This window comes from Vulpes vulpes, chromosome 5 (assembly GCF_048418805.1).
Source record: "Vulpes vulpes isolate BD-2025 chromosome 5, VulVul3, whole genome shotgun sequence".
In the NCBI taxonomy this organism is placed as follows: domain Eukaryota; kingdom Metazoa; phylum Chordata; class Mammalia; order Carnivora; family Canidae; genus Vulpes; species Vulpes vulpes.
Window position 1 is genome coordinate 105,370,424 of NC_132784.1, and position 16,803 is coordinate 105,387,226.

The 16,803-nt window shown below is 39.8% G+C and overlaps 1 protein-coding gene across 5 annotated transcripts in view; it reads left to right on the forward strand.

The window, feature by feature from the left end:
• Positions 1 to 14,327: 14,327 nt before the first annotated feature.
• The window catches only part of LYPLAL1 (lysophospholipase like 1), an 89,680-nt gene continuing 87,204 nt past the window's right edge, over positions 14,328 to 16,803 (forward strand). For all 5 annotated transcript variants that reach the window (XR_012001796.1, XR_012001798.1, XR_012001797.1 and 2 more), the window contains exon 1: positions 14,328 to 14,454. Coding sequence is in view for 2 of the 5 variants with exons in the window: in XM_025991309.2 (XP_025847094.1) it covers positions 14,361 to 14,454 (94 nt within the window). In the remaining 3 variants the exon portion in view is untranslated. The remainder of the gene's footprint in view (positions 14,455 to 16,803) is intronic.

Sequence of the window (16,803 nt, forward strand, 5' to 3'; positions counted from 1 at the left end):
ATTCAGAGAGTGAGGCTAAGTGCTCTTGCGTAATTTACATTAAATAATATCATCAGGATCAAGTTGTTTTTCTTGGGATGGTTTGCTTCCTAGCTGATGGCCATTCACTCACTCACTCGTCACTCACTAGCCATTCATTCAGCACTCAGCCAGCAAACATCTATTGCAAATTTACCATTTCCCAGTTCTATAGGCCCACTAAATCATGAGAATCCTGCCATTACAGCAGATATCCTAAATTTATCATGAGAAGAAATCCCTTTATTCAGGGACTAGAAATCAGCCTGATAGAGCCAGAAACACAAAAAGAGAGAGAGAGAGAGAGAGAGAGAGAGAGACAAAAGGGTACCTTGTCAGGAACAGTTCTTCCCTATAAAGGTGCATATTGAACTCCAATGAAAAAGGGAGGAGAGAGCTTAGGCCTCTAGGTGTTCTTAAGAGTCCAATGACCAGGAATTTCTGATTGTAAAATTAGAGAACTGTGGTTGTCTATTCTTCCTATGTCTTCCTGATTTTTCCATATCTAAAAGCATATCCTTTCTCCTCTGAGCTTGCTAAAATTTTACCTATCGCTCTTTATAGTAGCTCTTAGTATTTATCTTATATTACAAGTATGTACACCTTCTGTCTCTCTACTAAATGTAAAATCCTTGAGGGTAGGACCAACGTTTTATGTATCTGTCATTCACCAACAGTGTTCAGCATAGTACATTAGGGATAGTCTATATAATCAAATACTCATGGCATCAAATAATACTTACTGTAGTCATCAGTAAAGACAATAAGTACTAATTGAGAAAACCAAAAAGCATTACTAACATTTGGGAAACATACCATCGTAGTAGTCCAAATCGTATGCTTATTAGTAAATAATAGGATGAAATGAGGGAATTCTGATCACAGTTTTTAAAATGTGTAATTACATGAAGAAGCCACTGAAAAGTGACCTTCAAATTCCCAAAAATATTTGAGTATATTTTATAGGATACGTTGAAACTTACAATTACATGAGCTGAGTCATTTTACCATTTTTATGTTCCATAATTTAATAAAATGCATCACTGGAGTATTTCCCTCTCCAACAAATCCAAATTCTGCAAATGGCAGATGGTTTTCAAGAAAGAATCTATTCTCCAGTCATTGTTACTACTGGGTTACTACTCAGTTTACAACTACTTACATCAAAATGGTAAGAACAAGAAGGATTTTGGTGAATTGTAATAGGTTCTAACTATTAGGTAGATTGCTATAACATCTATCTGTTTTCTCATCATCCTGCTGCAATACACTCTGAGCCACAAAAAGGAAAACAGAAGTTCTTTAAGAATATAGACTTGTCGATCTATCAGTGCTATTAACATTTTACCTAATTTGGCTAAGTTTAATAAAAAGTTTCTACTACCAATCCTTGGGTAATAGTTACTAAAGTTTTGATATCTGGTTGAACTTTGAGGATGACTGCAATTGTGATGGTAGTTCACTATATCTCCACATCATATCTAGGACAGTAGCACTGATTCCTGATTTCATGCTAGAAGAGAGGATTATTACAGCTTTCTTCTTAAAGATTTGGTTGGACTCTTCAAATTTGGAAAGTGGTGAATATTGGACAACTTTACATTCACATGAGACATCTGGATATGTGAGTAATCACCAATTTGGTATTACTTACAACGAGTTTTTTCCATCCACTTGAATTCTAATGATGGTCATCACAATACAACTTTCACAGGGCTAGGCACAAAATACCCAAAAGGCTTAGGTGAGCTTAAAGTAAATCAACCACAAACAGCAGGGCCTGACAGAAACACTCTTAGAGAGGCATTAAAGCACTTCTTCAAACAATGTGGGAGGTGGGCAAGAAACTTCAGCAGAAAAACCTGGAATGTAGAAGTGTGGAATGTGGTGACATCTTTCGAGGAAATGATTTAGTCAACCACAGGTCAAAAAACACAATACTTATAAACAATAACAACCTCTAAGAACAGCAGTCATAGCCACAAATTAAAGTTTTTTCTTCAAAGTGCTTCATTTTGAGCTTCAGATCCCAAAATAATTTCCATAATTAGCATAACATTTGAATGTAAAGAATGCTCTTTTTTTCTAATGTTATATAATTTAAAAGAAAAAAATTTGGTTCTTTACAGTATTCTGTGTTGTTTGGGGGGAGTTGTTATTTTTTGAGGGGGGAGGTCATATGAATCTTTTAAATGAAGTCCTCAGAGAAGTTTCTTGGATTGACTCTATTGGAAATATCTCAGAAATCTGCAGAACACAGTTAAGAAGTTTCAATATCACATTCTGTATTTTCCTTCTCCTTCTTTTTTCCTTACTCAAAAATGAACAAGTCCCCTTTTATTTTTTTTAATTTAATTTTTCATGAGCGACACAGAGAGAGAGGCAGAGGCAGAGACATAGGCAGAGGGAGAAGCAGGCTGCACAGGGATCCCAATGTGGGATTCGATCCTGGCACTGCGGGATTATACCCTGAGCCAAAGGCAGATGCTCAACCATTAAGCCACCCAGGCATTCCTCCCTTTTTCTTTAAAGATTTCAGGGGTGGAGGGTGGAGGGCAGCAGACTTTCCACTAAGCAGGGAACCTGATGTCCATGGGGCTCCAGCCCAGGACTGGATCCTGATCTGGGCAGAAGGCAGGTGCTTAACTGACTGAGCCACTGAGATGTCCCTGAACAAATCCCCTAAATAATTTCATAAGAGAAACACGGTGCTTTACACAGAGGACAACTCGATAAAAATGCACGGACCCTGTGTTTATGGCCAGGGCCATGGGTCAAATCAAAATCATGTCCTGCATGAACTGAAACAATCAAAAGATTTCATTTGCTGTGCATTTTTATGTTTTCTGGAAGTTTGCTTTAAGACGAAGAACATATTTATTCATAGTTCTGTCTTCACGTTGATCAATTGAATGGCTTAAGACAATAATAAGATTAGAGTCTATGTATGTGTATCAAAGGAAACATGGGATTTGCCTTCTCTACTTCCATTCGGTATGCCTTCTCTGAATAAGCAACAAATTGGTAGTAGCTATTACCCAGAGTGGCTTCCAGATGTTAACCATGTGACTAAATAGACCTCCTTTCTGATGAGACTGGCAAGAGAGGGAAACTTAGTGTGTGCAATGATTTTGCTAACTACAAAATGTACCTTTTTGTCTATCAGCTCCACCTGCACTATGTAAAAAACCTACATAAATAGGATATGTTTTTGTGGGGAAGAGGAAGATTTGAATCTGTATAGCATAAGTGAATCCATTCTTTTTTTAAAAAAAGAATAGCTAATTAAATAAAAGCTGATTATTTATTTTTTAATGCTTTACCTTTTTTTAGATTTTAAGTCTTACATCCACACTTTATAGAAAGAGATATACATGCTTAGAGTCTATGTTAAGATATAGCAAGCGCTTTTAGTGTTTTACATAGTTTAGGTAAAAATTTGCTGTTAAATGGTTTTCAGCTAAAGTTGAACATTAATGCATTTTATATTTCTTTTGTGTGAAGAAAAATAAATAATTCACACTTTTTCAAGTGAAGTATGTACTTTTCCTGGCTTTCTTGAAATTATATTATTATTAGAAGCAAGTGCCAGCAGGCTTCATGGGTGGCATTTCTCACTGAAAAGCAAGACATGAATCAATATTTTTATTAGAGTCAACCCACTTGTCTTCATAAACAAAATATTATTAATGTTTCTCCATTTAGACTTCAATGCTAGTAACAAGAACATACAAATTGTTGGAAGAGAGAAATAAACGATTCTGATAAGCAGTTTTTCAAAGACTATCATTGGTGCAAATTGACATAAGAAGTTGAGATTGTCAGTCAAAAAGTTTCAAAAGCTGATGTTTAATGTGTTTTTTCTAATGTATTGAGTAGACTGTTTATTCATCTCATACTTTCGCTACTGACACAGCTGTAGTTAATGAGACTTTTGAACATCCTTTGTCTATTATGCATTCTCTAATGACCATGTAAATATAAATTAGTGGAGAACATGGGGAAAAATTAAGTGAAAATTCTTTCTTTCACACACACACACAACCCCACACAGAGTGCCTTCAAGTGAAGAATAATTGCAAAGGACATAGCCTAGTGGCAACATTAAATGAAAGCTCTTTATTTTTGTTAATACTATTTTTTAGGGCCACAGTGTGGGAGTGGGAAGTGAAAAAGAAAGTAAATGATCTGATGTGGACATGCTAGGTTGGTGGTGGCTGAGCTTATGTAGGTGCAGCTATAGAGGGCATTTGGGCTCAATGAAGACTGATCCAAGAAAAAGAAGATAGACTTAAGTTTTGAAGGATGGGACAGGGGAAAGCTACTCCTGGACAATAGGTCAGAATGCGTAAGGGCACGGGGCAAGAGGCAGCACAGCACATCTGAAGAATTCTTAGAGTTCGACCTGATAAGAAAGTAGAACAGAACTAATGAACAATCAAAGAGACAAACAAAAAACCAGACTCTTAAATACAGAGAATGATGATCGACAGAGGGTGATGGGTGAAGTAGAGGGGATAGAGAATGTACTTGTCCTGATAAGCACTGAAAAACATATGGAATTATTGAATTATTATATTGTATACCTGAAACTAATATAACACTGTACCTTTATTATACTTCAATAAAAAAGGACAACATCATATGTTTTCACTCATACGTGCAATATAAGACATAGTGAAAGGGATTATAAGGGAAAGGAGGGGAACTGAGTGGGAAAAAATAGAGAGGGAGACAAACCATGAGAGACTCCTAACTCTGGGAAACAAAGGGTTGTTGAAGGGGAGGTAGGGGGGATGGGGTGACTGGGTGATGGGCACTGAGGAGGGCACTTGATATGATGAGCATTGGGTGTTATACTATATGCTGGCAAATGGAATTTAAATTTTAAAAAAATGAAAAATAAAAGAAAAAAAGAAAAAAGTTTAAAACGCCAAGAAAAAAAAAAAAAGAATAGAATAGGAGATTGGCTGTCTTTGGAAATAAACAGGGAACTGAACAGTTTTTTGAAAACTGATTTTGTAAAATCAAACCTTATATTAGATATTTTACAAAACTTAAAAACCAATTCTGTGAAGAATCCTTTTATATAGTCTAGGTATTTAGAATATAAGGATGAAAAAAATCCAGTTTGCCTTCAAGAAGGTCAAAGAAATAGACACTCACTGAAATATAAATTATACTATATTTAACCTATCTTGTAAATTTAGACTTTGGCATGCATATCATACTTTCTTAAAATGAGGCATTACTATAAAAATAACCCCATTTGCTAGTTGTTCCCACACATGGATTTTCAAGAATCATCTTAAAATATGGCATTTTCTAAACAGTGCAACTTTACCTCACAAGTGTACAAGACAAGACAATCCTTTGGAATGTGGAAGGAAAATATTAAAACTTCTTGATATCTTATTTTATCCCATGTTTTAAATTTCTACTTTGGTTTATGTATTGTATATATATAATACATCACTCAATAGTGCTTTCATATAATTTATAAATAAATAAATATGCACATATAAGAAATGTGATAAAAATGTTTTACTAGTGAAACATATAATAGAAAAATTTTAGAAACAATCACTATAGAACTTAATTATTTTTCTCCTACCAATTAAACTGGATGACACACTAGCTAGACCAGGTAAATAGCATTGCTTTGGTTTAGTTAAGAGTTTAAGGCAAAAGGACCGCTAAAAACCTTGTTTGTTAGGAGTTGGAATGAACTTGTGGCCAGTAATCCTATGTGTTGTTGCTTTCAAAAATACATAAGCATGAAACAGGGTCATGCCTAAGAACCAGACATTTCTAGGGAGTCCTTTGGTGGGTTCACAATACCTCTAAAGTACATTCAAAATTGTGTGTGTGTGTGTTTGTGTGTGTGTGTGTGTGACTGTGTATTGGTGTCTGTTCCTTTCTTTTAAGATGGTCCGTAAGTGTAAGCTGAATCTTAAAGGACACCGTGAACATGCCTCACCATTCTCCCTACCGTCTAATTAAGAGACCTGCCACAGGACAACATTCTCTCTTCATAGGCTGGCTGACTTCGGTGCTCAAATCACATATGTCACATTTTAAACAAGTGGCCTTCCTGGATTATGGCTCTTTCTTTTCCTTGTCTTTTATGACCTAGTTCTTCTTTTCACTCAGCATCATGTCCTAATTTTGTCGGATTCCTACCACAAGAATTCTTGACAACGGGCTTTGTGTTTTTCAAAGAATTCTGCTTCCCAAGTTAAGGTGGAAACTAGTCCTAATATTGTGATCCTAACTCTGGCCTTGTCTGGTTTTCTCCAAGTTTTGGCCAGTCTACCTCTAGCTACTGCCAATATGACCAATGACAAGCAGGTGCCCGAATGAGTTTAGAGTTTCACTCTTCATTTTCTCTTTTTCTTCAAAATATAACTCAATCAAAATGTGACTTAATTCCAGAAAGTAATATTTATAATTTTGTTGTAGGTATTTCAAAAGAATACAAAGATATATAAAATATTTCTGGCTCTTAAGAAAGTGCAACTTACTAGATCACAAGGCTCACAGGATAAGTATTCACATTTAAGTTTCCTACCTCAAATCTACTGAACCTTTCACCACAGAACACTGATAATTTTGTCTATAATAAGTTTGGTATTGTTTGTGAGATTTCAGACTTTCAACACAGTTTAATAAAGATCTCTATTTTCACTTATTTTTAAAAATATTTTATTTATTTATTCACTAGAAACACACAGAGAGGCAGAGGGAGAAGCAGGCTCCTCGCAGGGAGCCGGAAGCAGGACTCGGTCCCTGGACCAGGATCATGCCCTGAGCCAAAGGCAGACGCTGAACCATGGAGTCACCCAGACATCTCTATTTTCACTTCTATTCTTTTACTTTGTTGGCCTCTGTGAAAGCAAACGAAAATAATGTATACAAATAAAACTGTTTAAGAAATGCTAAATTAACATCTGCCACTGCTTGAAACTCCTATTATTTTGTCACTTGCATCCATTTATCTACTGGGATAGAAGGCATATAACACAGAATTTACCATCTTAACCATTTGTAAGTGTACCATTCAGCAGTGTTAAGTAGAGTCACATAGTTGTAAGACAGATGTCCAGAACATTTTCATCTTTCAAATATGAAATTCTATCTGAAACTGTACCCATTATGTAATTCTTTCCACTTCCTCTGGTAGTCATCCTTCTACTTTTCTCTTTCTATAATTTTGACTACTCTAGATACCTCATACAAGCGGAGTCATACAGTATTTGTTCTTTTATAACTGGATTATTTTGCTTGGCATAATGTTCTAAAGGTTCATTCATATTTTAGCACGTGACAAAATTTACTTGATGTTTAAAGCTGAATAATATTTCATTGTATATATGGATAGACACTGTCTAACACTCATATAATTTTGGACACTTGGGTTGCTTCTATCACTTGGCTATTTATTATAAATAGCACCGCTGTAAACATGGATGTGCAAATATCTCCAAGACCCTGCTTTCCCCTATGACCCAGCAATTGCACTGCTGGGGATTTACCCCAAAGATCCAGATTCAGTGAAATGCTGGGACACCTGCACCCCGATGTTTACAGAAGCAATGTCCACAATAGCCAAACTGTGGAAGGAACCTCGGTGTCTGTCGAAAGATGAATGGATATTTCCCTTAATCTATCTTCATGGTCTTTTAATTGTAATGGATAAAGAAGATGTGGTCTATGTATACAATGGGTTATTACTTAGCCATTACAAAAGACAAATGCCCACCATTTGCTTCGATGTGGATGGAACTGAAGGGTATTATGTTGAGTGAAATAAGTCAGTCGGAGAAGGACAAACATTATATGGTCTCATTCATTTGGGGAATATAAAAATAGTGAAAGGGAATAAAGGGGAAAGGAGAAAAAATGAGTGGGAAATATCAGAAAGGGAGACAGAACACGAGAGACTCCTAACTCTGGGAAACGAACTAGGGGTGGTGGAAGGGGAGGTGGGCGGGGGTGGGGGTGAATGGGTGACGGGCACTGAGGGGGGCACTTGATGGGATGAGCACTGGGTGTTATTCTATATGTTGCCAAATTGAACACCAATAAAAAATAAATTTATAAAAAAAGAAGCCTAGATTACATGTAAAAATAAAAAGACCCTGCTTTCAATTATTTTGTATATATACATTTGTGTCCATTTTTAACCTATATAAATACATTTTGCTCTTAAAGACTGACATTTTGCCAGCATTTTATAAGAAAGTAAATTCTCTGAAAGTATAATAATACAAAGGAACATTTGCCTTTACAATGTAAATTAAGGAGAATTTTACAGAGCTCCTTCATTTTAATACAGATAGGACAATAGAAAATCCATCGTCATACTTCATATAAAATATTTTCCATTGGTCAATGATACAGATAAATAGATAGATATACACACACATGCATACACACATATATCTCCTGAAAGTAGTCCACTTTGGAATAAATTGTATTTATTTTTTAAACTGCAATGGCTGATTTTGTACTATGTGGTTATCTTTTCTTTTTTAAAGATTTTATTTATTCATGATAGACAGAGAGAGAAAGAGAGAGAGAGAGAGAAGCAGAGACACAGGGAGAGGGAGAAGCAGGCTCCATGCAGGGCACCCGACGCGGGACTTGATCCCCGGACTCCAGGATCGTGCCCTGGGCAAAAGGCAGGCACTAAACCACCGAGCCACCCAGGGATCCCCCTATCTGGTTATCTTTTTTTAAAATTTTTTAACTCTTTTATTAACCAACAGGGAAAAGGTAAGAAGAGAGAAGAAGGGTGCTAAAGTCAGTCACAGCAGGAAGAAGGACAATCATAATTGCTGATCTTTCTGATACTACTAAGTAGGAGTTTGTGCAGTACAATTAAGAGTACTGGGCCATAATTTTACAAGCAGAATTAAGTATCAGAGCTACATTTATAAAAATACCAAGTGTTCCATATTTAGACTTTCATGATACTAGAATCCTAGAACTTGTAAGCTTATCAAGCCCTACTCCCTTATTTCACAGTTGGAGAAATGCGCTCAAGAGACTAATGGACTGGGGATCCCTGGGTGGCTCAGTGGTTTAGCACCTGCCTCCAGCCCAGGGTGTGATCCTGGAGTCCCAGGATCGAGTCCCACATTGGGCTCCCCGCATGAGGCCTGCTTCGCCCTTTGCCTGTGTCTCTGCCTCTCTCTCTCTCTCTCTCTTTCTCTGTGTGTCTCTCATGAATAAATAAATAAAATCTTTTTAAAAAGAGAGACTAATGGCCTATCTAATATCAGCTTATAATTCCTGAAGCTGGAACAGGAACTCCTCAGTATGATTTCAAAATTCTTCTTACTGTATACTATTATGATTACATGTATATTTCATCTTCCTTTAACTGAATGTAGCAGGATATAGATGTTCAGATTGTGTTGACAGGGAAATATCTCTTTTTGCTTTTCTTCCTTTTATTTACAATAGATGTACGGGATACCACAAAGTCCCCTCAGCAAATAGGAGGGTTTGAAGATTTAACCTTCACTGCCCTTAAGGAAGCAGGATCTGGTTAGGAGTTGCTAATAGTTATTGCTCTGAATTTGAAGAGCTATCAAGGTCTGCTGCAGGAGAGCAAAGAATGGATTCTAGAATCCACAGGCTGTATGATGATCTCAATAGAGGGACTCCCAACACTACCAGGAGGACTTAGAGAAAGTAGAATAAGAGGTGTTTCCAGAAAGTAGCTTGGGAATATGAGAAGTGGTCATGGGAGGCGCTCAAAAGGGAGACAATCCCTTTCCCAAAGAAGAGTCATGTGACAAGGTGAAGAACACGTACAGATGCCCAGGTATTTACATTGACCACTCAGTTTATGTTCAATGGAGGAACTTCCAGAGTCTTTACCCAAGGGCCTGCACACTGTTTTGGTGAGAATCACTTTGTGAACAGTGCACCAGAGTGATAAATACCCATTCTCCCAAACTGTATTTGGCTTATATCCGAGAGACCCCTGTGTCCACCTCCCCAGTGCTGCCTCAGCCTAGCTCACAATGCCCCAGGTGGTCCTTCTGTTCTAAACAGACCCCATCAGAACCATGCATATCTAGTAGAAGTAGGGGGACTCCTCTCAGCTGTACCTAGAAGGGCTATGTCTAGCATAACAAATGCAAGTGTAAGCTCCCTAGAACTGAAGTAATGGCTATACTAAAGTTTAAAAACGTAGACAACTATTCCTTTGTAATGAGTTTAGTTTTAGTCTTTTATAAGAATTCAGGACCTTTAAAAAAAAAGAATTCAGGACCTTTAAGTTTTCTCTAGTTTTTCTTTCATAAATGGACAAAGGCTTGAAGATATAAAGGACCTCACTTTGTTAATTTATAAAATTTTTAAAATTACCTAATTCTGAGACATTTTGTCTAATGTGTATGTATTATTTACATACATGTGTTTCTCTTTCCTTTCAAATAATTTAACAGATATAAACCAAACAATGGAGAGGATGCAACTTGATGCTCGGGAAAACAAGATGCATAACTGCGTATTGTTTGTATGACTAACTTGACTTCACTTAACTGTAATCATTTGAAAGTACCAAACATACTACTCTGAATGACTAGTCCTTCAATCATTTTTTTACAGCCAACAAGTTGCCCTCAAGGGTTCTAAACACACAGCAAACTAGATTCTGACTTTGCCTTTATATCTTTAGATTTCCAGAAATATTAAAACCCTACAAAAAGGGAGATTTTTTTTGGCTTTTATTTTGTTTACTAGCTTTTCTTAGTTTAGACATCAAAATTACCAAAGCGGAGTACATCAAGCAATGGGCTTATAGACTGTCTAAAAGCAAATGAGTCACAACAAAAAAATTAAGAGATATACAAAGAGTAAAAGAATGCATGAATAAAAATCCGCCAGGGAATATTTTCCCCCCAGTTCAATAGGGCAAAAGATCTACCATAAAAGAAGCAAACAACCATCCTGAAACTTAATTACATTTCAAAGTAATGTAGTTACATGAAAGGAACAAAACATTTTTGTTCAATAGTTTGCCTACCAGATGGCACTTCTAAATATAGTCATCTAAAACCTTCTGTTTGTTCTATAAATAAAGATGAAAGGAATAGCAATAATAGCTAAGCATTTAAATCACTGGAAATAAAAGAGCACTTTGATTAGGTTTGGAAAAATCTGGTTTATTCTAACAAGGATCTTAAATCTGGGAAGACACAAGTTTGAGGTGAAGCTCAGAATCTCAAGCTTCCGGGACTGCTCTTGTCTCCGCTCAAAATGGTTTTCATTCAGGTAGAGGAACAAACCAGGAACTAATCCCAGGATACGTGGGGAAATCTGAAGTAACATTAGAACTCCTAATCAGTAAAGACTCTAAAGGGCTACAGTCCAAATCCCAGAAGTATTTGAGGGTTTGGGTTTTTTGTTTTGTTCTGTTTTTGAAATGAAATAGTTGGGACATGCCCTGTCTTATTTTTGTGAGCTAAAGTGTAAATGTGTAACAGTTAAGGACCGGGACTTTGGAGTCAGGCCCAATATGTGAGCCCAGGCTCTACAAATGACTGGCAGTATGCTCTTGAGCCAAGTTCCTTACCGTTTTGAGCTCCACTGGCAAAACAGATAGCAATAGGACAGAGTTTTATGGGAACGTACTAATGACAGCGCTTGGCACCTACTAAGTCCCAATGAATTTCAGCTATGTAGTATCACTATTAGTATATATGATCTACATTACATCAGCATATTATTAGGCTTCTGATTTTCTGCTGTCTCAGAGCATGGCGTGATGTGCAGCCAGGTTCTCTGGCAATAATGGAGTTCTAACAGTAGAAGTCAAAGCCTTACCTGGCATATCTCCAAGTGGTTTCTCCTAGTATAACACTGCCCTCTTCTCACCTGGATCTTGAAAGTTATCGAGAGTTCATATGTGGAAGGCAAGCCTAAAGATGGAAGTACTTCTTAAGAATTGGTTGTCAGAGGTCAGTCCACCCCAGTCCGTCCGTCCACTAGAATGACTTCATTCTCAGTATTCTCAGCTGACGATCTATAGGCTTTAGTGAAATGACTCAGAGTTCCTTTTGGATCTGGTGAACTAATGGCATGTAGGACCATTCCCATAGACAGCATTGGTCCAACACTGCAATTGCATAGAGCTTGTCTTGGCAACTGACCCATGATGTTAAGCAACCTAGTCACTTGGGAGTAGGGTGAGTACCATGAACAAATAAAAGATAAGTTGGAATTGCTTAAACATGATGCAAACTACAATGAATGGAAGACTAGAGTTTAACAGCACTTAAAGTTCTCCTGGGTTGTTTGATGAATTTTACATGAGGAAAGAGCCGTTTGAGGGGTCTACAGCCCTCAGCATTAAAGGATGTCTATGGTTAGGTCTTTATCAACAAGGTAATCCTACTTGTTTTCAGTAGTTTAAAACTTGTGATAAAATGTACATAAAATCTACCATTTTAATCATTTTTAAGTGCAGAGTTCAGTAACATTAAATACATCTGCAATGTCGTAAAACCATCATCACTATTTCCAGAAATTTTTTAATCATCCCAAACAGAAACTCTATGCCCATTAAACAACAGCTCCTCACCAATCCTTCTTCCCCTTTGCTTTTGGTAATCACTGCCCTCCTTTCTGTCTTTAAGAATTTGCTTCTTCTAGGAACCTCACCTAAGTGGGATCATTCAATATTTATCCTTTTGTGTCTGGCTTATTTCGCTTGGTATAGTGTTTCCAAGGGTCATCGAAATTGTAGCATGTATCAGAATTCCTTTCCTTTTTAGGGCTGAATAATACTCCATTGCACATGTTTACATTTTGTTTTCCATCCATCCATTGATGGCCAGTTGGGTTGCTTCCACCTTTTGGCTACTGTGAATAAGGAACACTGGTATGCCAACATGTCTTTTGAGCTCCTGCTTTCATTTCTTCACGGCCCAAAGTAGAATTGCTAGATCATACGGTAACCATTTAACTTTTTGTGGAGCAACTGATCTGCTTCCACGGCTGCTGCAACCATTTCACCTCTCCATTGGCAATGCACAAGAGTTCCAATTTCTCCACATCACCACCGACATTTATTTTGTTCTTGTTTTTGTGATAATAACCACCTTAGTGGGTGTGACATGGTACCTCCTTAGAACTGCTGTGCGAACCATTTCTTTAAAACTACAGAGCTGGGATCCCTGGGTGGCGCAGCGGTTTGGCGCCTGCCTTTGGCCCAGGGCGCAATCCTGGAGACCCGGGATCGAATCCCACGTCGGGCTCCCGGTGCATGGAGCCTGCTTCTCCCTCTGCCTGTGTCTCTGCCTCTCTCTCTCTCTGTGTGTGACTATCATAAATAAATAAAAAAAAATTAAAACTACAGAGCTATTACAACACTTGTCTTATCTTGAATATAAAAGCCACAAACGTCCTGTTCAAGGCCCAAAAGTGGAAGGTCAAATATGATTATATCTGCTGAATTCTGAGCAAAATAACACCAATTATATCTGCTAAATCTTGAGCAAAATAACACCAATATCTCTCCACATAAAATATAAGCCAATCTTGAGGAACCCTGGCTGGCTCAGTGGTTGAGGGACTCCTTCAGCCCAGGGCGTGATCCTGGAGACCCGGTATCGAGTCCCACGTCGGGTTCGGCACGGAGCCTGCTTCTCCTTCTGCTTGTCTCACTCTCTCATGAATAAATAAATAAAATCTTAAAAAAAAAAACAAAAGGGATCCCTGGGTGGCGCAGCGGTTTGGCGCCTGCCTTTGGCCCGGGGCGCGATCCTGGAGACCCGGGATCGAATCCCACGTCGGGCTCCCTGCATGGAACCTGCTTCTCCCTCTGCCTGTGTCTCTGCCTCTCTGTCTCTCCCTGTGTGACTATCATGAATAAATAAAAAAAAATAAAAAAAAAAATTTAAAAAAAAAAAAAAGGCAATCCTAAATTCTGGGATTGCAGCTAAAAATCCTACAGTAAATAAACAGGCTGCTTAGGCTTCCTGAAAAGCTGTCACCTGCACAAACCACCCTCCGCATAACCAAAGCGTCAGGGCTGCAAGACTCGCCTCTGACTTGACCAGAGGGGCAGGACCGCAGCAGCCCCAGCACGCATGCGCGGCCCGAGGAGCGCCCCTGCGTCCCTACGTGCGTGGGCTCGCGCGGCGAAGGGGCGGGGCTGCGGAGGGGCGGGGCTGCGGAGGGGCGGGGCCGCGGCGAAGGGGCGGGGTTGCGGCGAAGGAGCGGGGCTGCAGCGAAGGGGCGGGGCCGCGGCGAAGGGCGGGGCCACGACGGGGCGGGGCCGCGGCGGAGGGGCGGGGCCCCGCACTCCTCGGGCGGCAGCGATGGCGGCTGTGTCGGGTTCCGTCCGCTTGCAGCGCTGCGTGGCGTCGCCGGCCGGGAGGCACAGCGCCTCTCTGATCTTCCTGCACGGCTCAGGTGGATTACGCCCTAGTTTTCTCCTTGGGGAGCGTCCTGCCCTCGGGTTCCCCAGTGTTGCTGTCGTGGAAGAGTCGCCTCCCCCCCCCCAGGGCTCGGTGAACTCGGAAGGGCGACCCTCCCCGCTCGCTGGCCCCGCGCGGGGGGACCCGCCGCCTTCCCCGCCGCGGGTTCCCTCTGCCTGGCGGTGCTCGGCCCGTCGTCCTGCTGGTGGCCCCCGTGCCCCCCCGGGCCATCCCCCCATCCACAACACTGTCTCCATTGCAGCCCTTGCTACCGTGCCCCCCTCTCCTCCACCCCCACCCGGGTTCTCCCTCAAGTCTAAACAGAGCGAGTTAGTAAGGTAAGTTTTCTGCAAGAGGCACATAAATTACTTAGTACTCTCCAGGGCCAGCTATTAGGGATTGGGGTTTCAGCCGCCTTGGATTCTGTGCCACTTTCTTCCTCCAGCCTCGTACTCCTGTAGACGGGGGAGATACTGGAGTGGTTTATGGATTATGTCCTTTGTGCTAGGCCCTGTGCCGGGGCCGGAGCGCTTTCTCCCAGTCCTGTCGCCCCTGCTGCTCCTTCTGCTTTGTTCCTCTTTCCCCCTCTTGTCCTTAAACCCCCGAGATGGAGCACAAGGTCACATCTCAGCCCCGAGGGACAGATAGTCTCCTTCCACCGCCTGCCCTTAGGGCGTTTAATTCTTTGTAGGACTCCTCACCCTCATCTGTAATTGCTTAACGCCTGTCCTCCCCACTTCGCCTTCCCTTCCTCAAGAGTAAGGACCCTTGTGTTTTTGTTTTGTTTGTTTGTTTTTTTAAAGGACCCTTGTTTTAATCTTTGCATCTTTGCATCCCTAGTGCCCGGCCTAGGGTGAGTTCTTGGGAAATATTTTTTTTTTTTTTTTTTTTTTTTTAAGAAATGAGATGCAGCCGGTGTCCTCAGGGCGCCTACCTAAAGTCAAAAAACAAAAACAATTCAATTAGTTTGAGTCAGCAGTGGATGGGAGATCACAAGATGGTGCGTGATTTACTGCCAAGAGGATCGTAAGGAGAAAACTGTGGTTAGGCCTATTAAGCATTTGGAAGATGAAGAGCTTGTCGGATTTGAGCGAGAACGTGGGCTCTCAAGCCGAGATTTCTTCTGTAGGCCTAAAGAGGATGGTGGCTGGTTAGTGCAAGGGGATTGGGAAGGTACAAAGGGGAGACCTCCAATGGGCCAGTTGTGGGAAGTATTTTCATTTTAAAAACAAGTCCAGAGAAGTTGAACAGCTTGCCCAAGGCAATTTGATGTTACTGTGAGTGTAGTGGGTTTAGGATCCGCACCCAGATCTCTCTGACCCCCCCAGAAGGGGTAAGGCGGAAAAACTCTGAGCTAGGCTGTATCATTTTGGAAATAGGGAAGAAATGGGCCAAAGATGTTGAAAGGGAAAGACTTGGCTGATGAAATATATTTAGAAGATGAAGCCAGATGTCTTAAGAGGACATCAGTGCTTTACAATTAAGAGACTTATTCCTGGTACTGTTTGGGGCTCCAGGGGTGTTCATTTATAAGCATCCAGAAATGCCCCGATACTGTAGTCTTTGTAATAAATAAGCTGATTATCTCATAATATCTTTTTTTTTTTTTTTTAGATTTTATTTATTTATTCATAGAGACAGAGAGAGAGAGAGAGAGAGGGGGACTCGATCCCAGGTCTCCAGGATCCGGCCTGGGCTGCAGGGCGCTAAACCGCTGAGCCATCCGGGCTGCCTCCTATCTCATAATATCTTTAGGAAATACTCCTAGACTTTTCTTTGGTCCATGGCCACTTTGCTTAAAGTACTATCCTTACTCTTTTCAATTTCAAATTACTGACCTTTTTATAGGTTGTAAGCCCAGACTTGTACAATATAAAAATATATATATTTTTTCCCTTTGTACTTTGGAACAAAGAATTTATCCAAAGAATTCTGCCAATTATGCAAATGAAATGCAATTCCTATATAGTTAGAGCTCCATTGCAGTAAATTAAAACCCTTACTGGAAGTCCGATTTTAACATTTGACTTTATGTGGTTATGTTATAAATGCTTGGGTTCTGGTTAATCCAAATACGGGCAGACCAGTTTTAACAGTCTTAGCAAAGCTCCTGGAATAAAGTGCTGGCTTTTTAAAAGTGCACCTTGTGAATGGATGACTGGAGGTTACTTTGTAGCATTAAGTTTTGCTTTTCAAGGTTGAAAAAGTGTATTTAGAGGCAGATTTTTTTTTTTTTTTTTAATCTTAAAAGGCTGAAGTTCTCTGCTAGGATATGGCAGCCATAGAAGAACAGATGGGAATGTAATATATAGCCAACTTAGTTTGAGCCTTTCCTACTCCTAAA